Raw genomic sequence first — 27,804 nt, 5'->3', positions numbered from 1 at the left:
ATTATAAGAAAGTTAGATTACGAAAATATAAAGAAAAATATTTCATCTTTTTTTTTTTTGTCCAAGATTTTGGTTTGTTTTTTTGGTTCCTTCATGTGTCCTTTTATATAGAGAACAATAGATATGGTAGATCCTGTCAGGTGAGTGTGTAATTTCCTCGGTTCTGTCTCGCCGCAGCAAAAATTTGACGTGATGGATGGACCCAGTGTTACAGTTCAGTTTTATTTGGGAAGAAAATGAAAACACATCCTCGAGGCATGAGGGCAGGCTGTCCTAAAAGATGCAAAGAGAAGAGAGCCAGAGGCTCGATTTTGGCTCCGCTTTTTTTTTTTCCTCCTCCCCCTGAGCTTACCCTATGTAAGTTAGGCTAACCAGGAGGCTGTTTGCTTCACCTGAGGTCCTCACTCTGGTCCTCAGACCTTCCTTTCTTCTATTTTTGTGGGCTTTTCCCTTCTTTGTCTTTTAGCCACTGACATTTTGGACTCCACACCACATTCCATGGCGGCCACACTGGCCCTCTGCAGTGGCCCACAACCTGTGGAGTGTGCTTCTCTCTAAATCTGAACAAATCCGCCTCTCACCTATCACTGTGTCTCTCACTGAATTTTTTTTTGCAACGAGACATCAAGAACCTGAGCCTCATTAAGTTCTAAAACCAGGCACCTTGGGTTTTGGCTGGACTCAAGTCCTGGAAAAGAACTGAAGGATGGGAGGAAAAAGCAGTGGGAAAAACATGCCAAGGAATCCTCTTCATAACTTGCTGGAAAACCTGCCAAATACCTGACCTATGCTCACAGTTTTCATTGGCTTGATCCTTGGCACAAAGAAAATTAAAGACAGAAGAACCCCCACCCACTTGGGTAACAGCTACTAGAATGCAGAGGATAGTGGAGCCTTTAGGGCACACTGGGGAGTAGCCTCTCCAGAGTCCCTCAGTTGCACCCACTGCTGCTTGCCCATGTGCGGGTGGTTCGAGGAAACAAGAAATGCGAGATTGTAAAGGAATTAAAATTTTGTTAGCCACATGTCTTTCCAGCCATAGGGGCAAGGACTTCCTACCCCAACTGGAGGTCTTCTGGAATCTGAGACTGAGCTGCATGAACGTTCTGCCGAGTTTGTTTTTGCTGTCCCAGTTTCCAGCATGCTGGGCTTCTTGTTACCTCCTCTGTGCTGGGTTTTCTTCATGTTCAGCTTCCACTGAGGGAGCTTTTGCTGAGTTGGGCTTCTGCTGTGCTTGGCCTCTGCCTCACGCGGCCAAGGTTGTTTCAGCCAGGTTAAATACGAGAAACGGCACCACAGATGTCTGGGGAGTGTGTAGTTTCCTTGGTTCTGTCTCAGCATACCAAAAATTAGAAGCAATAGCCAGACCCAGTGTTACAGCTCAGTTTTATTTGGAAAACAAAGGAAAATCCTTGAGGCGTGAGGGCGGGCTGACCCAAAAGATGCAAAGAGAAGAGAGCCAGAGGCTCAATTTTGGCTCCTCTTTTTATGTTTTTTTCTCCTCCCCCTGAGCCTGCACTATGTAAACTGGGCTAACGAGGAGGATGTTTGCTTCACCTGAGGTCCTCACTCTGGTCCTCAGACCTTCCTTTGTTCTATTTCTGTGGGCTTTTCCCTTCTTTGTCTTTTAGCCACTGCCATTCTGGACTCCTTTTTCCTATTCTAACTACCTAACAATCCTAAGTATAAGTATTATTTATCAGGAAAGTAAAATACACTCAAGGATATTTTATCCATCTTTGAATTCTTAGACATTATTGTATTAATGAAATAAAGTCTTCCTCTCTCTCTCCATTTTATCCAGATATATAAAAGAAGTAAAAATTATGAGAGTGCAAATGAAATGCATAGTGAGCAGTATTCTCGTTGTGTTGTATGAAATTGCTAGATATTTTATGATATTTTATAACAGGTTAAAAAATCTTCTAGAAGAATTTTAACTCCTTGGATTCAAGTAGTTTACTTCATATGTGTTGATCTTGTGAATACAATGCTTTATTTTATGTATTGTTTGTCACCCATATGAACTCTACATTGGAGCTTTATTTTAAGTTTTAATATGAAGTTTTATGTACTGCTATCATTGGTATAATAGAACTTGTAGATAGTTTCTACATGAAATCATAAAACCAAAGTGAAATGCATTTGTAATGTTGTAGGAATTATTATGTTTGTTTACTTTATTCTCTTCTCCAATGCTCCCCCCCCCCCCCCCCAGTAAAAAGATCTTAGTTTAGCCTCTATCCAAAATTATATGAAGGTTCATTACTTCTCTTAGTTCTGGATGTCATTATTGTTATATGTTTTTGTACAGAAAAAGACCTTGTGAAATGGGAAAAAATATGAGATGATTTCATTCATAATATTTTTTGAAAGTCTTCATCTTGCTATGCTCTAATAAATTATGTGATCCATACAATTAATGCTTGTGGTCGGTCACATAGAGAAGGACTAGACTGTGGTTATACAGAACAGATGTTTAATGGGAATTTAAAAATCAGTGAAATGAATACTATTGTGATGCATGGTGATCTGATTTCATATGTATTATATAGAATCACTCCATTCTTTCTGAATTCAGTCTGAACACTCAGAGCTAAACATATTTACAGTGGGATTGTGGAAAAAAGAAGGGGAGTTTTATTGAGAAAAGAATCACAATAGGGCATCATTGATCTGTTCTCTTTCCAGTCAATATATAGATCCTAGAATGATAACCCTTATGGCACTGTTTTCCCTTGGAAATAAGATATAAATCCTTTGAGCCATATAAATGATTTTTAAGTGAGATGAAGACCTTTATAATCCATTGTGGAATTGTAAAATGCTTAGGCCCTTGAAAAGAATATTTTACTTCCATATTGTAATCTCAACTGTTCAGGCTTGATATGGAAATAGTTTCCTTTTTCTAATTATATAATTAGAAATTATAATTATATAAACATGTATGTCCACAAATATACGAATTTATGACTCATTCCTACATTTACATATCTATGTACAGCCATTTAAATACCTTCTTATAATTAACTACAATATTTTCTGTTTGTGAAAGTGTGTACTATGAATCTATTATAATATGAGTCTTTATTATCCACTGTTTTTGTATTTTGAAAGTGAAAGTGAAAGTGACTCAGTCATGTCTGACTCTTTGATACCCCTGGACTATACAGTCCTTGGAATTCTCCAGGTCAGAATACTGGAGTGGGTACCCTTACCTATCTCCGGGGGATCTTCCCAACCCAGGGACTGGACCCAGATCTCACGCATTGTAGGCAGATTGTTTACCAGCTGAGCTATCAGGGAAGCCCTTTTGAATTTTATCGGACGTGTAATAATAGCTTTCACGTGAATGTTATTTTAGATTTAGTCAGAGTGCTTTTTAGAAAAAAACCTTCCAAAGTGCTTTTATGCATAATTTTCTACCTCATTTTCAGAACAATCCCATACGTAAGTAAGTCAGGAATATCTTCATTCTAAAAGCAAGGCAGTTAACTTGACTTACTGTGGTAATCATTTTGCAGTATATACAAATATTGAATCACGTTGTACACCTAAAACTAATATGCTTCAATTATGGCTTAATAAAACATAGATACATTAAAGAAATTAATTTGAGAGCCATATAGGCTGTATATTGTCACTCTGCTCATTTAACTTATATGGAGACTATATTATGTGAAATGCCAGGCTGGATGAAACACAAGCTGGAATCAAGATTGCAGGAGAAACATCAATAACCTCAGATATGCAGATGATACCACCCTTATGGCAGGAAGAGAAGAGAACTAAAGAGCCTCTTGATGAAAGAGGATAGTGAAAGCCTGTCTTAAAACTCAACATTCAAAAAACTTAAGATCATAGCATCTGGTCCCATCACTTTATGTCAAATAGATGGAAAAATAATGGAAACAGTGACAGACTTTATTTTCTTGGGCTCCAAAACCACTTCAGATGGTGACTTCAGCCATGAAATTAAAAGATGCTTGCTCCTTGGAAGAAAAGCTATGGCCAACATAGACAGCATATTAAAAAGCAGAGACATTATTTTGCCAACAAAGGTCTATATAATCAAAGCTATGGTTTTTCCAGTAGTTATGTATGTAAGATTGTTGGACCATAAAGAAAGCTGAGTGCCAAAGAATTGATGCTTTTGAACTGTGGTGTTGGAGAAGAGTCTTGAGAGTCCGTTGGACTGCAAGGAGGTCAAATCAGTTAATCCTAAAGGAAATCAGTCCTGAATATTCATTGGAAGGACTGATGCTGAAGTTGAAGCTCCAGTGCTTTGGTCACCTGATGCAAAGAACTGACTCATTGGAAAAGACCTGATGTTAGGAAGGATTGAAGGCGGGAGAAGGGGATGACAGAGGATGAGATGGTTGAATGGCATCACCCACTCAATTGACGTGAGTTTGATTAAGTTCCAGGAGTTGGTGATGGACAGGAAAGCGTGGCATGTTGCAGTCTATGGGGTCTCAAAGAGTTAGACAGGACTGAATGACTGAACTGAAAACTGAACTGAAGGATCTTCTAGCTGCCTAAGGTTCTGGAAGGGATTGGGGGAAGGAAGAGAAGGGGATGACTGAGGATGAGATGGCTGGATGGCATCAGCAACTTGATGGACAAGAGTTTGGGTAAACTCCGGGAGTTGGTGATGGACAGAGAGGCCTGGAGTGCTGTGATTCATGGGGTTGCAAAGAGCTGGACACGACTGAGCGACTGGACTGAACTGAACTGAACTGAAGGTTACTTGAGGAAGCCCCTGTGGTTAGTTTGATATTCATTGTGTGCCTAGATCATGTTCCGGAACTGGAAAAGTCTCTGTGGTTATTTTGTAGCATATCTCTGCGCTCTCCTAGGCCTGTCTGGGTTGGGATGAAGAGATCAATTTGCACCTTTTTGGGCTAGGCCACCCCTCGTTGCTCATGACTATTTTCTTACCTAATAATTCTAACCAATCTGTCCAGTACTGACAGTTTAAATGTGCAGGAGTGTTAACTGTGTATATCATGGATGAGATGAGCATTTAATTTATATCTAGCCAAATGTATCATTTGATTATATTAAACAAAGGCTTTCAGGGAAAGAATATAAATAGAAGGAAACATGAATTTCACATCTATGCAAAGAGCTTTACATATATTGTTTTCATTTATTCTCCTAACAAACCTAAGATGAGGCTGCAGCTGCCCAGAAAGAATAATTTGCTTGCCCAAGGTCATAATTGCCAGTAAGTGCTAAAACTAGAATTTTAATGCAGAAATGACTTAGAAGTTTCACTCTTATTCGGTATGCTGTGTTTACAAATGCTAGAAATAAGTAAGTTGACGTTAAGATACTTTAAAAAGATTTAATAAACAGAAATAAAACCAGTGGTTACACAGGAGCAGTTCTTACAGAGGCACAGGTGCATAGCTGTGGTAGATAGCTTAGTGTCCCTTAGAGTTTGTTTAATGAATCCATGTTTAATCTTCACATGTTATTGTTCTTCCTAATGCAGCACCATTCCCCGAACCAGGCTTAGCGGTGAGGACTGAGATCACACAACATGCTTTCTTCTATGAGAAGAAAACAAGGTCTCAGATACAGAAGTACTTGGTAAAGTCAAACACTTAGGACGTTCACCATCAGCTACATTTTGCTGTGTGCAGCCAGTAAACTTGAGAGGAGGACATAGTCAGTGGGATTTTATGTGTCTACTAAAATCTTATTAACAAAGCACTTGTGTGAAATAACAAGACTTGAAGAACCTGCCGAGACAGTTCAGTATCCTAGAGTATTGCCTCTTCTCGTAAACCACTTTTGCCAGGTACCTGAGGCAGTCTCACAGTGTTCTGTGCTGTCTTCTCCACTTCTGTGGGATGTGTGAGGCTGTCTCCAGTGACAGGTCTATCTGGTCACCATCTTTCCTATTACAGCTTAGCTGTCATTCGAATGAGAGGCATCACACTAATGCTTGCACAAATCAATTAACACTGAATAAGGGACCCAGTAACACACGCAGATATTGCATATAAAATCTGAGAAATTCATAAACATGCACATCCTACAATAGCTATGAAGACTCATCCTTTGAAACTTATTCCTCCTCTATTACCTACTAGATGGTAACATGAAGCAGAATATTTAATATCATGTTAATGTTCATTGAATTTGTGTAGAACTTAATATGGAGCAAAAATAATTTACTGTATACCCTGCTGTTGTTTATCCCGTAGTTGTTCCAGAGGGAGATGCTTCAGAAACAAAGCAGAGATACAGATTTCAAAGAATATCAAATCATTGAAAAATAACCAGTAGACAGCCAAGAGGAATACACTAAAGGAGGAAAACATTTTGGAAAGGAATTATGCTAGAGAAAGTAACCACAAAACAAAGACAGTCTAGAGAAGCAGCCAATCTTTTCTCTCCCACTAGAGAGGAACATTCTGTGGTGAATCTTAACACAAAAGTTGAATGATTAATTTAGGTATCACTTGTTATGTAGCAACGCATTATAACACGGCCTAATTTATAACCTTGTATATGGCAAAGGCAGCATTTTCAAGTTCAAGCATACACACTCTATAGTCAGATCGTCCAGGTTAAAAACTGGCATTGCCACTTCCTTCTTCTATGACCTTCCACAGAGTTACTTAATCTTTATGTTCATGAGAATTCTCATATCTGCAATGCAGATAATAAAGAGTTGTCTTACAGAGTTGTTTGGAAAATTAAATGAGTTTGTATGTAAAAATCACCTGCCAAAAGTCGGACACTTAAAACAGTGCATGTAAATAATCAATACATGTTAAGTCAGATTTTCTGTAATGTAAGCAAAATTTTCTGTCTTTTCTCTTTTTGGAGAATTGAAAATGATAGTCTTTCAGTGTTTCTTAAGAAGGTGTTCCTTTGTATAAATACATGCTGAAAAACCAAAAACTTCTGTAACTATTCTAGGGGAACAAGGAAACTATCTGGCCTTATTGAAAGACAAAGAACACTATACATATATTATTACTGAGCTGTTTTGTTTGTCAAATCTTTGTCAATTTCTCTTTATCCATGAACCTCCTTCTTCCCACTGAAAAATGAATTAAAAAGTCATTTCAGTGCCATTTTGAAATCATCTTAGTATAGACATGTACTTTATTTATTAATATGCCTCCTACTCTCAGGGAAATCTTCCTTTGATAGATGGGTATTTGCAAGTTTCATTATCTTTCATATTTCACTTAAGGTTGCTTCATTTTTCTTCTTTTGTAGCACTTTGTTTAAATTTGCTAAAGTTTAATACTTTACTTTGATTTAAGCTTTATTCCTTCCTTTCCACAAGATGTGGAATTTGAAAAAAAAAAAAAAAAGAAAGTACCAAATAATCAGTTCAGTCTCTCAATCATACCTGACTCCTTGCATCCCCATGAACCGCAGCACTCCAGGCCTCCCTGTCCATCGCCAACTCCTGGAATTCATCCAAACCCATGTCCATCAAGTCGGTGATGCCATCCAACCATCTCATCCTCTTCTCCTGTCCCCTTCTCCTCCTGCCCTCAATCTTTCCCAGCATCAGGGTCTTTTCCAATGAGTCAGCTCTTTGCATCAGGTTGCCAAAGTATTGGAGTTTCAGCCTCAACACCCAGGACTGATCTCCTCTAGGATGTACTGGGTGGATCTCCTTACAGTCCAAGGGACTCTCAAGAGCATTCTCCAAGACCACAGTTCAAAAGCATCAATTCTTCTGCACTCAGCTTTCTTTATAGTCCAACTCTGCTTCTGTTGGGTCCATACCATTTCTGTCCTTTATTGAGCCCATCTTTGCATGAAATGTTCCCCCGGTATCTCTAATTTTTTTGAAGAGATCTCTAGTCTTTCCCATTCTATTCTTTTCCTCTATTTCTTTGCATTGATCGCTGAGGAAGGCTTTCTTATCTCTCCTTGCTATTCTTTGGAACTCTGCATTCAAACGGGTATATCTTTCCTTTTCTCCTTTACTTTTCTCTTCCCTTCTTTTCACAGCTGCTGCTGCTGCTGCTGCTGCTAAGTCGCTTCAGCCATGTCCGACTCTGTGCGACCCCAGAGACGGTAGCCCACCAGGCTCCCCCGTCCCTGGGATTCTCCAGGCAAGAACACTAGAGTGGGTTGCCAATTCCTTCTCCAATGCATGAAAGTGAAAAGCGAAAGTAGAGTTGCTCAGTTGTGTCTGACTCCTAGCGACCCCATGGACTGCAGCCTGCCAGGCTTCTCCGTCCATGGAATTTTCCAGGCAAGAGTACTGGAGTGGGATGCCATTGCCTTCTCCCTTTTCACAGCTAACCCTATCTTAATAGCTAATATTTATTGAGCATTCACTATGTACTAGGTTATAGATAGGTAGATATTCCTTTAAATCTCACATATATGGGATAATATAATTACTATTCCTGTTTTAGAAATGCAGAGGTAGAAGATCATAGAGAGTAATGAATTATTTCAGGGCTCTCTCAAATGATAAAAACTTTAGGAAATATAAGATAGAAAGAGTGGTATGATTTATTTGAAAAATTCGGCTTATGCAGTTGTGGAAGCTGACAAATCTGAAAGGTACAGGTCAGGTCAGCAGACAGACAGAACTTCTTCTTCTGTCAACAAAAACAACATTTTTGTTCTTAAGACCTTGAACTTATTGGATGAGGCCTACCCAGGTTATTGAAGAAATCTCCTTTACTTAAAATCAAGTGATTATAAATATTAGCTATATCTATAGCCTTCACAGTTATACCTAGATTAGTGTTTGGTTGATACTTTGACAGGCATACTTAGCTAGGTATACATAAAACTAGCGTAGAAACTTATAGAAAATTACAATCAGGAAATATGGGAGAGGACGAATTCAGTCAAAGTCTGATGACAAAACCCTGTTTCTAATCACCCAACGGCCATCATGGTTAGCAGAGGATTAGGGTACTTCTGCCAGCTGGGCTGGACTACCTGAGAGTCTGTGAGAAGAGGTTCAGATACATGGTCCTATTGGATGACCTGCCACCCAGGTGGGAGAGAAGGGCTCCATGGACCTTGGGAATCTGAAAGTGTGCATGAACTGGGCTGTGGCTAAATAGGCTGCAGAGATAACCCAGTCATAATGACCCTGTCTAGTTACTGACTCATTTTTCCTCTCCTCAAGCCGATATCTATAGGTCAGGATATGTAACTAGTGCCCTCCTGAACATTTACAGGGAGAATCTGAGCTAGTAAATGTTAAATTCATTACAGTGATAAATGCAGAGTGGGGTGAAAACAGGAAACACAGTCATTTTTGTCAGTGTCCGATTCAAGTGAAAAAGAGAAATTTAAATTTTACCAAAGCTTTTTTTCTCATGAAATAATTTTTGTGGAGAGAAAAAAAAGTCATCATTTCTGTGGGTCAGCTAGTGCACTTAATAAGAATGCCTTGCATTTCTTTATAGAACAGTTATTTCAGCAGTGGGTCTGTAGAAATTAAGCACAGATGTAAATCTCCATTTTGCCTTAGTCCTAGCAAATAGTGAAAAAGATCAGATTAGGAATTAGTAAAGGAATGATCTTAGACTTTGTTACCAGAAACTGTGGAATTCTTATCCACCACTTACATTCTCTGTGCTTTGTTTTTGATCTGCCTCAAGCATTTTTCCTTATCATATCACCTTGAAACTGCAAAACACTTCACATTATTTTCCTTATTGTTTATTGGTTTTTAACAGGAAAATGAGAAAATGAGTATCATAGAACATACACAATCTCTGTGGTATAGTAATATAAGAGGGGTGACAGGTCATTATTTAAATATATATGTCTGTTTATATAGATGTATATTAAATGATTTATGTTCCTTTGACTAATCAGATGTAGCTTAAACTACAATCATCTTAACTTTTGAGAAAAATTATTTTGTTATTAGGATCTTCAAGTACTTAGTCACCTCTTATTTATGTAACTGTATCCATCCCATCTCAATCTTTCTAAAATAATTACATTAATAACCACACATCTATGTAATAGTTGCCATGTTACAAATAGACTAAAGTATATTCATCAATGTCAGCAAATGAAGAAATAAACTTATCCTCCTTTCATTTATAGAGAAGTAAGACAAAGGCAAGTCAAATGATTTGTCTAACTTTCTTAAATAATTAAAATGACTTAAAATAATGCTTTTAGAATAATCTAAATACAAAAGGCAAATGTTTTCAGGGAGTAAATGGAGGAGGTGATGGACAGGGAAGAAAAAATGTTTGATTTAATTTGAAGGGACAGGAGTGGTTTATTGCTGGCTACAAACTCAATCCACAAGGCCCATTCAGTTTTCAGGTCAAATATAGTATCTACCTTATCTCACACAACAAAACTCATCCCTTACACCATGCTTTTTGCTCTTTGTGTCCACCAACAACTACCATTGCCCTTCATTTAAGTCTGAAATAAACTCCTGCTTCTCTGGAATGGCCTATTGGTTGACTGAATTTTAGATAGTAAATAACATTAAACTTAAATTTCTCCCTTATAGAATTGAGATGAAAAGCTTTCCTGTAGTGGAGTGAAAGCTATCAGATTTGTTTTAATCGTAGTTTGAAAACATTTTAGCTGCCTATTCATATTCTTTTCAGACTGTTGGCAATTATTTCCTAATTTGTTGATACATGAATATTACAGACCATTTGGCAAATAAGGAAAAAAAAACCACAATGGAATATCTTTAATCCCACTCCCAGAAATGATCACTATTCAGGTTACAAAACTTGAATATACAATGCTTTGTGTCCTGCTGGTTTATTTAATTTTTTTTTTTTTACTGCAATCTGTTACCTCATTTTTCAAATGTTTGTTTTAATAACTACATTTTGTTCTATAATCTTTTTCTTTTCTTAAAATAAAATTGTATTATTCATTCGGTTGACATTTTTGTATTCCACTATCCTTTCTTTGTCTCTCTCTTTGCTTTTTTTTTTTTTTTGCAATTACCATTTTTGTACATTAAACCTTTATTTGCATGTCTTAGTGTTTTCTTATGATAGATTCAAAACTTTTTTTAGAAGTTGAGCACCAGTTTCTACTAAATTTCTATCAAAGGGGCATAACAAATCCCATTTTTAACCTTGCTGTATGGTGTAGTTTTCTTAAATCTTTTACTTTTTAATAGAAGAAAAATCATATCTTATTGTTTTAACTGACAGTTCTTATATTACTAAAGGGTTTAAGATTTTTGGTGCTTATAAGCTGTATTTTTTTATCCTATTTTTATTATTGTTTGTTTATTCTTCTATTGAGAATATGTTTCTTATTAAAATTGAGAAATGTCTTTATATAGAAAAGACATTTGTCAAAATAGTCTTCTAGTTAATCATTTACTATTTAATTTGTGTATATTTTGAAATGTAGAAGTAGTTGAATTTTTGTGGTAAAACTCTGTTTTCCTTTGAAGTCTTTTAGTCTTTTTTTCCTCTTATAGTTAGCTTCTATATTCAGGAACTAGATAAATACAAATCCATATTTTCATTTAGTTTTTGTGAAGAATTTTTTATACTTAGCACTTTAATACTTAGAAATATTATTTTTATTTATGTTATGAGGAAAGAATATAAGCTGATTTCCCTCTTAACACTATATGTGGGCATCCACGTTTTTATGTGTGTATAAATCTGTGATTTATGATGTATGCTTTACATATACATCAAAAGTACAAGTTATTTATCAAGTACAAAAATTATATATCAAACGTACACTCTGAGGTCTGTTACATTGTGGTATGTACACTTTTATGTTAATTTGCCTACATTTTTTTTCTTATAGAACCACATCATCTTAATGACTGTAGCTTTCTACTTTCTTTCTAATGGTCTGTAAGAAAAGTGACTCCTCTTGCTAATAATATTTTATAAATTTGTATTACTTAGGTTTGCCAGAACCCAAGAAGGATCACATATTCCAAGGCCTGACACAGGACCAGGGGTTTTACACTTCCAAAGACTTTCTGCCTCTTGTAGCCAAAAGCAGTAAACCAGGTATCACCAATTGTCTTCTGTTCCTAATATTGTCTATGTTGTTATATGTATTATACAATTATGTTAAATCCAGGCTCAGTGGGAAAATTTCCAGATCTCCTGTTCATCTTTTCATAATAGCAAGGTAAGAAAAATAAAAAAAATCTGATATGATTGTTAGCCAGAATCACATAATTGTCCATCCTCCTAATCAAACATCATCAGAAGGATTTTTCATTGTATTATATACAGGTCTAAATTGCATTATGAAAAGTTGCTTCAAAATAAGAGTGTCTTAACAAACATCAGAAGGTGTTCTTACAAGAAACTGCAGCAACTTCACTTTGGGAACTATTTTTGTTTGTTTGTTTTAAAATGGGGCAAGTGATCATGTCTTGTTTTATTTGTATCCACACAAGCAGAAAGATTCAGTCCCTCCTTAAACCGCAGTTTTATGAAATTAGAGTAAAACATTTTGATTAATACCCTAATACCTAGTCTCTGTGAGCTATCACTTCACATACCACAGGAAGACGAACTGGAAGCTATGCTTCTCTTCTGCTGTGACTGGGCTGGAGTCATCATCTTAGTGAGAAAGAAACTACAGGGTATTCCCTAAAAACCAATAGCCAAACTCCTTAAATATATACTTTTAAAGAATTCTGAACTTTAAGCTGTTCTAACATATAATTACCTACCGAAAACATAAGAACTTACATTTATGCTCCTAAAATTGAAAAATATAAGAAACTGCCTCGCTTAGATCAATCTGCAGAATTTTACAGCTAAAGTTGTGTACATCTTCATCTTTTTCTTCCTAGAGAACATGATGCTTGCTAGGGAAGCAAAAATATCTTAGCACACATAGTACGTATTTGAGAGTTACAGAGGGCTAATTATGTAACCCCAAACAGAAACTTTCAAGCAAAATGATAACACTAAGTTATCTGTGGTACCATTTCAAAAATTATAGTAATTTATCTTGTCAGCAATTTTATTTAATCCAATAATACAATGCTACTAATATGTAGCAAACACCTGTCTTTCACTTTTTTAAAAGAATCTTCATGTGGACATTGAATCTTTATATAAATGCTGTTGAAAAATGCTTACTTGGAGATTAATATTTTTTATTGTTCAATTTTACAAACAAAACCAGGGAAAAGCAACAAAATTTAAAAAACAAAGGGAAAAAGGTTTGTTTTAACTATTTGAAGAAAATAATTCTTAGAAATTCTTCAGTTACATAAAGGGAACATACTCAGCATGTTAATTTTCAAAATTTACCAAATATAATATACAGCAGGGCTACACATTAGAAATCTTATGATATCTAAATAAAATGTTGTAATGAAATACTGCAGATTATTAACCCAGATCACAAGGATCACTGTTTTCCTTCTAAAAAAAAAAACCTTAATGGCATTAAGTTAAAAATACACATCACAACTTTGACAAAGAGAGTTTTAATTGGTTGATTCCAGCTTCTTAAGACTCAAACTCTTCAAAATGTGTTATAGATATCCTTCTAGAAAGAAAAAAAAAAGAAGTTAAAGGTATTGACTATGAAATTACATATATGAGCATATTTTTAAAGTGGGAATAAAACTGTCTTTCAATGAAGCAGAATAATTTGATAGTGACACTCCATCCTGGAAAACTGCAAGATGCAATTTTACACTGCTTTGAGTACAAGTATCTTTTGAGCTGTCATGCAGAAATGGTTTCTCTACTTGAAAATGGGGTTTTCCTTTCATCATTCAGGAATGTGTGCCTGTCACTCTCCATTGCTGTCGATACGGGGAGCCGTGATTGTACTCGGAGCTGGAGACACAGCTTTCGACTGTGCAACATCCGCTTTACGTTGTGGAGCCCGCCGAGTGTTCATCGTCTTCAGAAAAGGCTTTGTTAATATAAGAGCTGTCCCTGAGGAGGTAAAAAAAAAAAAAAAAAAAAAGTCAGAAAATATGGAGTTGTAATGCAACAGATTTTAGAAGATATAACTGTTAATGTGCAGGCTCTTAGTTTAAATCACTAGAATGTTCTTCAGATTGTGAAGTGCAAATTTTAAAATTTCTGAGTTACCCATAGTTGCTATTTTTTAGTACAGGCATTTAAAGGAAAAAAAATTATTTTATAACACTGATTTGTATAAAATGAATTTATCTTTGTCATTTCAATTTATCTTTGCTTCTTATTCTGTGTTAATATCATTGAAAGATGTTGTATTTAACTAGTAACAGTGGAATGTGCTAAGTCTTCCATATACTAACAATAGATACTCTTCCCAAAATGCATGGATATTAGGAGAATGTGGTAATTAGAGACATTCAAAATTTTCTGTAAACCAAATTTACAGCCTACATTCAAATATATATATATACACACATATATATATATGTCATAGTCAATTCATTATGCTATGAAGCCAATAGAACAAGGGGATTGCTGTTTATTTTTTAAAAGAACTCTAATGTAAGCATTATTTAGAATTAATAATTAGTTAACTACTAAAAATGACAGATTTAAAATCATATCATTCTTACAGGTGACTGGTGACTAAACTTGATTGAGACATCAGCTGGGTACATGGACCATAGAGTTCTCAAATTTTAATGTTAAGAAAGATAATACCTTATAAAGGATATTAGTTCTGAGAACAGGAACCAAATGTATTTATAGAGAGATAAATTACTCCTTTTATACAAATCAGTGTTGTGAATTTGATTTGCTTTAGAATTCCTGAACATATTTGGAGTCTTTATACTGGGCAAGAATTATAACTGTAGTCAATAGGTAATTTGTCACATGTAGGCTAACTACATTACAGATTAATCTCACTGAAATATCAGAGTCACCATTGGTTCATGACTGAGTTTAAAATGTCAACTTTATTCTCCAGGGCTTTTCTCAATCCACTCTTTTTCAGACTTTCCCCCCAAATCTAAGGTGGAGATAGTCTTGTAATCCTAGGAGTTTTTTCTGGAGCACTATTTTAGGCATGAATTAGTGCAATGAGGGAGACCTGGGTTCAATCCTTGTGTTGGGAAGATCCCCTGAAGAAGGGAAAGGCTACCCACTGTAGTATTCTGGCCTGGAGAATTCCATGGACTGTATAGTCCACGGGGTCACAGAGAGTCGGACACGACTGAGCAAAAAAGAAAATAAAAAGTGCAATCTTACATTGGTACAAATACAGGGGAAATAGTCATACTGGAATAAAGTGACTTGCTTAAGATGAGAGAAGACAGGAGCTAATGTTATTCATCTTTATATCCACATGTATAGCATAGGACCTCAGCAAGTAATAAGTACTTGAACAATTTTGAACTAAGTACTTTACATCTTATTTTTCTAAATCTAAAGCACCTTGAAATTTGGAAGGGAAGACACCCCTGAATGGCAATGTCAGTTTACTTCATACTTTGTATTATAGTCATCTTCCATTGGCAAGGGTCTCTAGAAATGAGTGGTGGCTGTTTCTTATACATAAGTAGAAAACATTCACACACACAAACACAATGAGACCAGATAATTAATTACTTGAGAGGGTATAAGTTTTGTTTGCTTATTTGTTTAATCAGCTTAAAGTTTATTGAGCATCCTTTGTGTATCAAGCACTGTTTTAGGCAATTTGAATACAGCAGTGAACATATCAGATAGATTATCTTGTCCTCATGGAGCTCATACCTGGTACGAAAAGATAATCAAGCAAGTAGATTGTCACACAAGTGTATGTTGAACAGTGGTTAATGCAATGCAGAACAAAAATTTAAACAGGACTATAAGAAGTGTGAATTTGGGGAGAGGTTATGGTGAAAGAGAAGGTGAGATTTCCATTTTAAACAGGGTGACCCAGGAAAGCCTTTCTATTACTATGACTTTTGAGCATAGAAATGAAGACATTGAGGAAATGTAGACATCTGGGAGAAAAATGTTCCAGATCAAGGCAAATGCATTCACCCTTGATTGAGGAAGTTTCTGGACTTCTAGAAATAGAAAAAAAAAAAAAAAAAGTCAGTGTGATTGGAACTGAGTATGAGAGGATAATATGTGCCTATATGTGATGAGGTCTTATAAGTGTTCCAAAGGCCAGTATTTACTGAGGAAAGAGAAAACCCTTGAACTGGTTTGAGCAGACAAACATCAGGATCTGAGTTAAATTTGAAAAGGATGGCTCTATTGATAATTGACTAAGAGGGTATTGAGTTAGATGCAGGGAGGCTACTCAGGGGCTAATTGTGAGAGTAGGCTGTTAGATTCTTCCCAGGTGTCTCAGTGGTAAAGACTCTGCCTGCAATGCAGGATATGCAGGTATGATCCCAGGGTCAGGAAGGTTCCCTGAAGAAGGAAATGGCACCCACTTCATATTCTTGCCTAGGAAATGCCATGGACAGAGGAGCCTGGTGGGGACAGTCCATGAAGTCACGAAAGAGTCAGGCACAATTTAGTGACTATTAGTTGATGTGACTGGTTTATAGGAAGGAAAGGATCAAACTGCAGGCATTGCTCAGTCAGAAGGTCAAGCTGTGGTGGGATGAACTATGGTCATCAAAGTGTTGCAGGAAGGCAGACCCCTTCCAAGGCCTGAAACTGGGCGCTTGTCTAACACTCAGAAATAAATTGTCCGAGGAGACACACGTGCTGACAGAACAAGAGATTTTATTGAGAAAGAGCAGCCGGGTGGAGAGCAGTAGGGTAAGGAAACCCAGGAGAACTGCTCTGCCGTGTGGCTCCCAACGTCGGGTTTTATGGTGATACGATTAGTTTCTGGGTGGTCTTTGGCCAATCATTCTAATTCAGTCTTCCCCGGTGGCGCTCACATCACTCAGCCAAGATGGATGCTAGCGAGAGGGATTCTGGGAAATGGACGGACACGCAGTGTCTCCTTTAGACTTTTCCCAAATTCTTCCGGTTGGTGGTGGCTTATTAGTTCCATATTCCTTATCAGGATCTCCTGTTATAAAACAACTCATGCAAATGGTTACTATGGTACCTGGCCAGGGTGGGCGGTTTCAATCAGTGTGCTTCCCGTAACAAAAGTATTGGGAGGAAGCAATGGGTTGGTGGAATAACTTGTTTTATTGCCTGCAGTAGAACTTAGTAGACTCAACCAGATCTAGGGCTTAATTAAAACTAGAAGAACAAATGTTTAGATGTTTATTATTAGTTTACAAGAAATTAAGACATTTACACTGTCTTAAAACCCCTGGGCTGTGAGCTCTATGAGAATGATGCTATGTCATCATTTTTTTCTTCCCCTGCCTAGCGCAATGAATGTCACATTAAAAATGTTCAATAAATAATTGTGGAATGAATGTTTTCAGGAGAAAATAAGCATCCAGGGCTTCTAGCATTAAAAAGGCTAACACTTACCAAGTTAGCTTAGTTGTAACAGCAGAAGGCATTTGAAGTTTCTTTTGCGAATTCTGGGCAAAAGTTTTCAGTGTTAGAGAAGGAATAACACAGCAACAGAAGTTGCATGGATTTTAGGGTTGGGTCACTGGCCCGTGAATATGCATTTTTCAGACTGAGGACTTTCAGTATTTGTAGAGATGGTGAGTTAATATCTCTTGACCATTATTTAATTTGGCATACATCAAAGAGGCCCAGGACATGGTAGTGATAATGCTTATGAAGCTGCTAAGTCAATATCATGTATCTACTTTAAGATAACAGATTTTGAGAGAATATCCTGAGACAAATTTTTAACCTATATGAAGAATGTAATACCAAATCTAATTTCTTTGTATTTCTTCTATTTCTCATATGCTTTCTACCCCAAATATACACAAATTGCACTCACACTTGGTTTCTCTGAAGTCAATGAAGATTGACATTTAGAGCTTTTCTCAAATATGTATATTGTTTATTGGGCTTTGACTCTTGGATGGAATTTGAAAATAACATAATTTGTCTGTTGGTAAAAGGCCTCACTGTCAGGCATGTCAGCGTGTATATATCTAAAGCTGTGGTCTAATCCTCAAGTGATTTTAAAAAGAGGAGGGAACTAGAGAATAATATAAAGTTTTCTGACCATTTAGTGGCAAATATAAATGACTACATAGACCAGTTAGATTTAACAAGGAATTTTTACATGGTTAATAACAAAGAACCATATAATTAGATCCAGAAATGTTTTAATCTACTAAGTTAAGAATCACTACCCAATAGATGCTGTAGTGACAAGCGCATCCCACTTAACTAATCAGAGGTTTTCATACTTTAGTATGCATCAAAATAACCTGGAGGGGCTTATTCAACACAGCTTACTGGGTTCCTGTCCCAGTTTCTGATTTGGTAGGTGTGGGGTGGGCCTGAGAATTTGCATTTTTGGCAAGTTCCCTAGTGACGCTGAGGCTGCTGGTCCACTGCTCTAATGTATCATCGATCTAGTTTCCCGCTGTCTAATTAGAGCCATAAGCAGTGTGCTGTTTTGGGGCATTTTCCATCTTAGTTAAGGAAGCATTAATGCTACAGAATATAAGGTTTGATGAAACGAAGATGTGGAGGCATCATCAGCATATTGATGTAATTCTGATTCCAAATGTCTTTCAGTCTCCCCTGTGGCCTCACACACATGCTAAATAGGATGCTACTGAAAAACTAGCACTTCGCAGCCAAGGGTCCTTAGGGAAACCAGCCAATCATTCAGCACTACCCTCTAAGAAGATGAGGGAAAATCTGTTAATAATTCCCTCCAGAACTTTCTGCAAGCTTAAATAGGTGAGATTAAATTTCACAGGATAACAGAATCCCCCAAAATGCTGGTATTAAAAGCTGTTGACAGATCAGATAGAACTGCAGAAATGCTTTAGGCTGTTGGGAATCCCTAAAAGGAGGCATGAAGGTCAGGACTCAACAGACCCACTTGAGTTGATAAATTTAATGGATAAGGTTGAGGAAGGACTTTGTAGTTCTTATTAATTATTACTGAGAAGAATGCAGTACAAAATTATTTTAATAGCACAGTCCCACACACAGGGAACATACCAAGAAACATACTCAGTGTCCCAATAGCAGAAAAACACGATAGATCTTTAATTCTGTTGCTTTAATTTTTGGCTGCACTGAGTTTTGTAGCTGTATGTGGGCTTTCTCTCGTCCTGGCAAGCTGGGCCAACTCTCTTGGTGCGGTGCATGGGCTTCCCGTCGTGGTGGCTCCTCTTGTTGTGAAGCATGGACTCTAGGGAGTGGGGGGCTCAGTAGTTGTTGTGCATGGGTTTAGTATCCTGCACATGTGGGATCTTTCTGGACCAGGGATTGAACTTGTGTCCCATGCATTGGCAGGAGGATTCTTTACGAGTGGTCCCCCAGTGAAGTCCTCCGTGATTTTAAAAAATATTTTATATTATTTTTCATTGGAGTATAATTTTGCAGTTTTGTGATGGCTTCTGCCAATATCAATACGAATCGTCCATAGGCATACCCATGCCCACTTGCTCTTAAACCTCCCTCCCCCCTGCCTTCCCCTCCCACCCCTTTATGTTGCATAGAGCACCAGCTTTGGGTTCCCTGCATCATGCGGCAGATTCCCAAGATACATTACCTCTGTTATGTTTTATTTGGGCTCACTATTTTATTCCACCTGTTCATTTGCCAGAATAATAACTGATTTAACTTTGACAATGCCTGTTTTCATGTATTTTAGCTATACAGAAGGTCAGCTATTTTGATAATGCTGCTTTATTATTTTTAATAGTAAAATAACAGAAGCAGATTGACTGGTCTGTTTGTCAAAAATGTCTTCATCTGTTACTACAACTCTGAAAAAAATGCATTTTATGTGAAAAATATATATCTTTTAATTGAATCCTTCTGGTACCACATAGCATTCCCCATTTTAGATCATTAATGTGGCATGACCTGCAGGTCTCCTCTGAAGTATTTTTAAGGTCAAATGATCATGTTGAAGCTACATCCATATTTTCTTTCATCATCTAAATATTACTAGCTAAATATACCTTTTCTTACCAGTAGCTAATGCGTTCTAGTTTCTATTTAGTTTTAAGAAATATGACTCTGGGACTATTTTTAGAAAATAACCTTTATAAGCTGGCAAAATTAATTTTACTTAGTTAAGGGTGATGCTTACAGCAGCTCTTCAATAGTTGGCACCTGCACACCATTTGAGCTGGTGGTCTCCATGGAAAGTAATCAGAGACCCACTAGCTAGGTTAGTGATATGAAGATGCCTGCAAACAAACAAACATGCCCAATTGTCCCCAGGCACACAAAGTCAATTAATGGTCGTTAGGACTTTCCTGCTACTAAGATATTAAATATGTCTTTAATAATTTATGATGATGTGGGAATGACATTCCAAGGATCTGTATGTGTTTATCTTTTTGAAAAGACTGAAATTTCAGAGAATGGAATAGTCACAAAAGGAATTAACCCAAAGTTGAAGTACTTGGGTCTAGGTTATATATTTTAGTCTGATATGCCCATCTATAAAATCAGTGTTATAACTATATGCTTCTAAAATTTCTTCTATTCCCCAAGTTGTGTATTTTGAACATTTAGGAAAGTTATGTGAATGATACAGAATGTGGACAGGAAGGCTTTATCTCTTCATGAAGTGACAGGAAGTCTGTATTGAAAATTTTGGCAATATCTATAAATACTACACTTGAAACAAGTTGCAATTAATGTGTCCCCAGTCAGTTGGTGAGGTAAAATCTGCTGCAATCAAGACATGGATATTGAAGAAGCTGACAGGTGAGATTGTCAGAATTCTACACTACATGTGATAATTTAGATGGTAAGTGAAAAACAAGGACTGCAAATAGGCCAGAAGCCAAAAAACGCTCGTGCCCATTCAAGATTATATATATTCTAAATGCTTACTTATTTTCAAAAATCCCAAGAGATGGCTACATCGTGTTTATTTAGGAATATCTCTAGAGCTAAAAACAATGTGCCTCTTAAAAAGGTTTACCAGCTTTCCCATGTATGTATTGATGCCGTGGTTGTTCAGTTGGTAAGTCATGTCCAACTGTTTGTGATCCCATGGACTGCAGCATGCCAGGCTTCCCTGTCCATCACTATCTCCTGGAGTTTTATATATAATATATATTATACACACATACATACACACAGATTCATTAACAGTGCACATTTTAAACTGGTGTCAATTCACTATCAAACTGTACTAAACAATGGCATTTTGTTACTACTCTATTAAACTTTATGTTGTTATTACTCTGTTAAATTTTATGTGAATTTTAGAAGATCCTCTTCCATTAATAATATTCATCTCAGCTTCCCAATATCTTCTTCCCTTTTTTATAAATTGAAAATATTAAAAACTAATTTGTGTAATTTTAAAAAACATATGTGTCATACATGCAGTTTAAAAGATAAAAATAAATGAAAAGCACATATGAGTTAATACAAAACCAAAAAAAATTATCATTCTTTTTAAAAGTGATTTTTTTTTCCTCTTAAAAAAGATAAACTCATCCTTCAAGGTCTGTTCTAAATGTCATTTTCTCTTTGAAGGCTTCCTTAGCTCCATCTTAATTAGCCTCTCCCTCCTGTGAGACCTTACAGTTCTTTATGCTTCCTATATTATGACACTTATAGAGTAGTTATTACTTTATACTCATCACACAAAGTGAAGTCTCCTTCAAATGGTTTGGCTCATTCAACTTGAGTTTGACTGAAAGTATAGAATAGTGCTTGATCCAAGTCAACAGATCAGTGAAGCATGTTGAATACAGTACTTTAGGGGCATTGAAAACCTTATAGAAAGACTTTAAGTAAATATTAAGTTATTAAAATATACAATTTATATTTTATACATATATATACTTCAAAATTACTTCTGAGAGCTTTTGAATAAATAGTTCATTCAATTATTTGTCAATATATATTAATCTAAATTTTAAAGTTTATTTTATTACAATATCAACCTAGCATTGCAAGTAGATTGAAAATGTCAATTTTCCTTGGCCTTCAAACTCTTAAAAGATAGCTGTGAATTTAGAAAAAAGAAAGAAAAAAAGACATTCAACCAAGCAATATATGAAATCAAAATTAAAAATCAGTAAAAATGTAGAATCAGAGACGATTAGCAAGTTGCACAAGACATAAGATCCTAATTTGTACAGAATTTGTATGAAGAGGCATTTCAAGGTTGAAGAAGGTATTACAAAGGCACCAAGATAATACAGAAGATAATCTAGTGAGATTCCAACAATAGCTTGACTGTATTCCAACAAATACTCTAACAAATATCTTGTGAGATATCCCACTAATAGCTTGATTGTAGCAAAATCTAAGATGAAGATGAATAAAAGTTCATCAGATTTAAGAACATTTTGTCAGTCATAAATGAGTAATGTTTAAAAATACTCTCTCCTTTTAAAAATGATGTATTTTATAATACCCGTGCAAAGGCATTTTAAGCCTCTAAATTGCATCTCTGGTTTTTGTAGCTTAATCATGAGGCAGCATAGTTAAGGGGCAACTGTATCCAATGTGTAGTACAACTCTCATGTGGAGAAATGTTTCTTTCTGTTCAAGATTCTTCAGTTTTAAAATCTTACAGTTAAAAGATGCCAAATACTTGTAACACTATAGGAAGTACTAAAAAAGTAACCTCAACTTGTGGTTTCAGCAAACTTTTGCCTAGAAAAGAATAACTGCAGAGTTAGCTTGTATATTCCAGAGACTGGTAAGCACATCAGTTGCTCTGCATTCCACCACAGACTGTGAGTCTGTATAAGTCAAAAAGTACAAACTATATTAAGCTGTTTTTAATAAATTAAAGGAGATGTGAAAAGGAGTAGATTTTCAGAGTTTACTGTATCTTTCTGTGTCTTCCTTTGTCTCCTTGGTAACCAAAACAACCAGAAGATTGGATTGTGAAGTCAAACTCACATGAATTAGAGTTGTAACTTGTATCCAGCTTTATTAATAATTTCAGGGATACAAGTAAACATGAAGTGTGCGGTAAACAAGAAAAGGTACGAGACTGCCATCTTGTTGCATCAGGGTATGCTTTTATCCAGAATAACGTAGTCTCTAAGTAACATTAGTAGCTCTATCACTTACACAGAAGGAAGTTGCTTTAAACTATAAAACATCTCCAGTTTATATGCAGATAGTCACATAGTTTACATGACTGTTTAGAGAGAGCTATGCTGCATAAATCCCAGGTTTTGTTTACCTTAGCAGTCCTAGACTAGCAAATATACCTTGGCAAAAGCATTGCAAGGATAACTGCTCTCCCACTTGCAAATGCTGATTGATAGCTTGTTTCCATTAGCATGCTTACAAGGGGATTTGACCAGGTCGCTTTCTTTCTTGAGATAAACTTTTGCCATCCTACATCTTCTCTCACGGAAGGAAGATAATCTGTTTCATACCAGAATTTCTAACTAATTCCTGCTCATCTTTCAAGATTAGTTTATATTTTACATTTTTCAGGCAGCCCTTTTGTGACCTGCACAACTGCTGTTTACAATAACCCTTTTATGTGCCATTAAAACAGAATGTGTTTATATGTTATCACAAAATATAGTTGCATATTTGTTTCTTTTTCTGAGATTTTTGAAAGTAGGAATTATTTTATTAACTACAGCACCCAGCACCATTTTTGTACATAATAAGGACTTAATAAATGTTGGCAAGTTAATACATTGATAGTATTCTTATTATATAGTTTGAATAATTTAATAGTGATGAAATAAAAGATAATATTTTCCAAGATTATCACTGGCCAGTACAGACTATCAAACAATTTTGATTTGAAATAACATCTCTGAGGTCCTCATGTTCATATATTGATAGAACTGATCACTTGTTGAACGTCTAGCTGTTAGAGGATAATCTTTACAAAGAATATTGTTTCTTCACGTAATTTCTCCAACTTTGGCAATTAGAATTTAATGTATGCTGGTTTTGAGTTCTGCTCATTATGGTTTATAACCTATGCTTACTTTGTCTATATGCAATCTAAAAATGAGTTGACATCATGCTTTTAATTATAGTAAATTATGTTGTTTCATAATTTCCACAGTATGATGCCTGTAATATTAATCAGACCAAATCATCACATTACATAAAGTTAATCATTAAAATGATAATCTTTATTGCATGCTATAGCACTCTATTTTTATTTCACTCTGCATCAACCACATATTTTCCCCGAATATGGAAGTAAAAATCAAAGCCAAGAAGTGTTTTTCCTTTTTTTCCCTCATACAGTATGAAAAGAAAGTAGTGATTTGTTGAACTTCAAAAATGGAAACTTATGGATGTTTTGTATCTAATTCCCTCGAATATTTATTGGTGGGGAAAAAGACAAGAGACATGTGTATATTTGCTTGGTGTACCAGTTGTTCCTCATGAAAATAGGCTTATCAGACAAGTAAATAAATAATATGTGTGTCATGAACAGAAATGTCCATATACTCAACTCACTGAATTGTTGATTATTAATGATCATTGGGGCTTCCCTGATGGCTCAGTGATAAAGAATCCACCTGCAATGCAAGAGATGCAGGAGATACAGTTTCGATCCCCGGGTCAGGAAGATCCCCTAGAGGAGGAAATGGCAACCCACTCCAGTATGCTTGCCTGAAAAATTCCATGGATGAGGAGCCTGGTGGCTACAGTCCACAGGGTTGTGAAGTCAGACATGACTGAGTGATGGAGCACACACACAGTGATCATAAGCAAACATTAGGTATTAAAAGGCACTAACACTGACATCTGTGAACCAGTTATTAGCACAGGAGCCTGATTCATTTGAACAACAAAATGTTAAGACCTACTTCATGAAGTTAGACCATTGGTCACTCTGGTCCATCGTAAACATATGGCACTGAAACTGACGACTGACAAGGAGTACCATTTGCTTTTTAATTTCAAACTCACAGTATAGGATGTTCTGGTCAGGTAGCATGTCTTCTAAATGTTAAGTGTTCCTTGCTTTAAGATGAATGTTTGGTAACTGTCGACTCCATTTACTGCTAGTCAGTTGTAATGTGGTTAGCTTGAATATCTTCGGGGTTTTCATATTAGTCATTCATTGTGGTAAACAAAATGTTATTCAGTGTCAACTGTGTGCCAGCCATTTTATTAGATACTGATAGGGCTGAAATTCACCTGATAACCTTTCATGTGGCATATTGGCTAGAATATATCCTGATTTGCCAGGCATCTGTCCAAATGTTCATTTTCTTATACTCATCATTTCTTAAATATTCGAATGTCACAGCTGGATATTGGAGATAGAAAGTTAAGAAAGATATTCTCTTTGTGTCAGTTTATTGTCTAACAAAGAAATACATTTAAATCCTATTTTATTTTTCTATCTTTATATCTTTAGATAGTGTGTTCTATGTCTCTACTGTTTGCTTTATGAAGTAGTACTTCTTTGTTCTAAACTTACCCTTCCTTTGTATTCAAGGAGTCTCCATTAACTAATCTACAACATTGAGTTCATAAGTCCATCACCTGGTTCCTGTATTTTGTGATTACACCTCTAAACTTACTTAGACCAGGAAGCTTGGATTTCCTCTTTCCACTGGGGACAGCCTTTATCCAACCAAACCCTTACCTTTAATTTGCCTTTGGCTTGATCCTTTCTTTCCTGTTCCAATTAGCCTTGTTTTGAAATTCAACAACTGTAGCTATACAAAGTCTCATTCTTTCAAATATACTAGAATTTCTGTCTTTGAATAAAATTGAATACCACAGGGCTTTGATTTAGCCATAGCATAATTTTTAGATAAACTTTGTCATTTCTTAACATTCCTTTCGTTTCTCTGAGCATCAGTTTCTCTTCTGTAGGAAGGAAATAATATTTCTTCCCACAATTGTTTGTTTGTGAGGACAGCAAGCAGGAGAATCACTGAGGCTGTGTGATCAATCTGTAAATCATGATGGTACCCACTGTGTTTTTGGCTTTTTGAGCTGCAACAGAGAGAAAATTTTGAAGCTAAATACTTAAAATAAGCAACTAATACATAGATGTTATATCTCCTTTGTGAAAATTAAAATGAATTATGGGTTAAGCACTTAAAAAATGAATTATGTCATAAGAACTTAAAAATAAATATAAGTATTTATTATTATTACTTTTGTATTTTCAGATAGATTTCATAGTAATGGAAGTAAATTCCTTTGTTTTCCACAAATAAGTCATAGGATATTTCACTTAACATATGGCTTCACTTACTTTGAATTTCTCATTTTCCTAATATTTCCCTATTGACTACAGTAAACCTTATTATCTCAGTTCTTTTTTCAATATAATATCAATACTTTCCAAATAATTATATATGTTCAAGTCATGTCTTCCTATCTTTTCTTTAAAAGTTATTCTCTTTTATGTAAAATGGAAAATCTAGGTATCTAATAGGTCTGTCTAGTCAAGGCTATGGTTTTTCCCGTAGTCATGTAATGTGAAAGTTGGACTATAAAGAAAGCTGAGCACAGATGAATTGATGCTTTTGAACTGATGGTGTTGGAGAAGACTCTTGAGAGTCCCTTGGACTGCAAGGAGATCCAACCAGTCCATCCTAAAGGAGATCAGTCCTAGGTGTTCATTGGAAGGACTGATGCTGAAGGTGAAACTCCAATACTTTGGCCACCTGATGCGAAGAGCAGACTCATTGGAAAAGACCCTGATGCTGGGAAAGATTGAGGGCAGGAGGAGAAGGGGACGACAGAGGATGAGATGGTTGGATGGCATCACCGACTCAATGGACATGGGTTTGGGTGGACTCCAGGAGTTGGTGATGGACAAGGAGGCCTGGCATGCTGTGGTTCATGGGGGTCACAAAGACAGACACGACTGAGCGACTGAACTGAATATCAAAATAGCAGGACAGAGTGAGATTTATGTCTGCTGCTCAACTCTTAAATGTTTGAGAGACTAAATGACATTGTAAGTTTCAAAAGCAGAATTTTGGAATAGTCTGTTTGGCGGACAGTGTGTATACCTTCTGACTTCTGTGCACAGTCAGATAGCTGGCACAAATACTGAATATTTGAATACAAGTTATAAACCCTGGTGCATTTGAAAAGTTATTATGTGAGTTGAAGACATATTAAAATACAGTTTTTTCTTGTGCATAATTCTACATAGTTTTAAGACTATAAGTTTTACTCAAAAGCCATGCAAGAGTACCACTAAATCTTATTCAACCTTAATCTTATTGTAAATTCTTAAAAGTTTTGATTTGTTTGCAATGTTCAATAAGTTATATGCCAAATTTGGTAAAAAGTATATAAGATTATCTACATATAATAATTTATACTATTTAAGTATTCATAGAGAACACTAGAAAGGAGTGAAACACACCCTAAACGAGTCTGAGACCTGCTCCCAATATGTGGATTTTATTTTTGCCCTCCACAGAAAAGAGTACTATTATAAATACACATCATGTATTGACTTACTCAAACCATAAAGATTTGGCACTGTTCTCCAGTCAAGTTAGCCATTATCATTAAAATTAGCATCACTTGACATTTTTTGAAACACAATAAACTGGTTTATATTGGTGAGCTATAAGACACTCTCTTGTGCAAAGGTGACTAAAGTGATACAGAAAGCGTAGCATTATATGGAACTATAGTTATTTTGTAATTTGAAGTATTTAAGGAATATTTTGCTTTCCAGACATCACACATTTTTGTTTTATAGAAAGTTAAAGAGGAGTATAAGTTTTTTCAGCTTTTCCTTTTTTTTTTTTTAATTCCTTACCTTTACTGTTGAGTTACCTTTATGTTACTGCTAAGTGTTACTGAATAGGTTGAAGAATGATTTGGAGGAAAAGTGAATTCAGAAAAAGACAACTTCAAATAAATC

The 27,804-nt window shown here is 35.9% G+C and overlaps 1 protein-coding gene across 4 annotated transcripts in view; it reads left to right on the top strand.

Moving 5' to 3' along the window:
• DPYD (dihydropyrimidine dehydrogenase) overlaps positions 1–27,804 on the top strand; it is a 930,457-nt gene that overhangs the window by 368,755 nt on the left and 533,898 nt on the right. For 2 of the 4 annotated variants that reach the window (XM_004002217.5, XM_060411987.1), the window contains exons 9-10: positions 11,886–11,993; positions 13,737–13,906. In XM_004002217.5, coding sequence (XP_004002266.3) covers positions 11,886–11,993; positions 13,737–13,906 — 278 coding nt within the window. Of the gene's footprint in view, positions 1–7,995; positions 11,994–13,736; positions 13,907–27,804 lie in introns of those variants that run through there. The other 2 variants (XR_009599787.1, XR_009599789.1) reach the window with 1 other exon arrangement.

The sequence above is a fragment of the Ovis aries genome, chromosome 1 (assembly GCF_016772045.2).
Source record: "Ovis aries strain OAR_USU_Benz2616 breed Rambouillet chromosome 1, ARS-UI_Ramb_v3.0, whole genome shotgun sequence".
In the NCBI taxonomy this organism is placed as follows: Eukaryota; Metazoa; Chordata; class Mammalia; order Artiodactyla; family Bovidae; genus Ovis; species Ovis aries.
The sequence above is the reverse complement of the archived record's forward strand: the minus strand, read 5'-3'. Positions and strand labels throughout refer to the sequence as shown.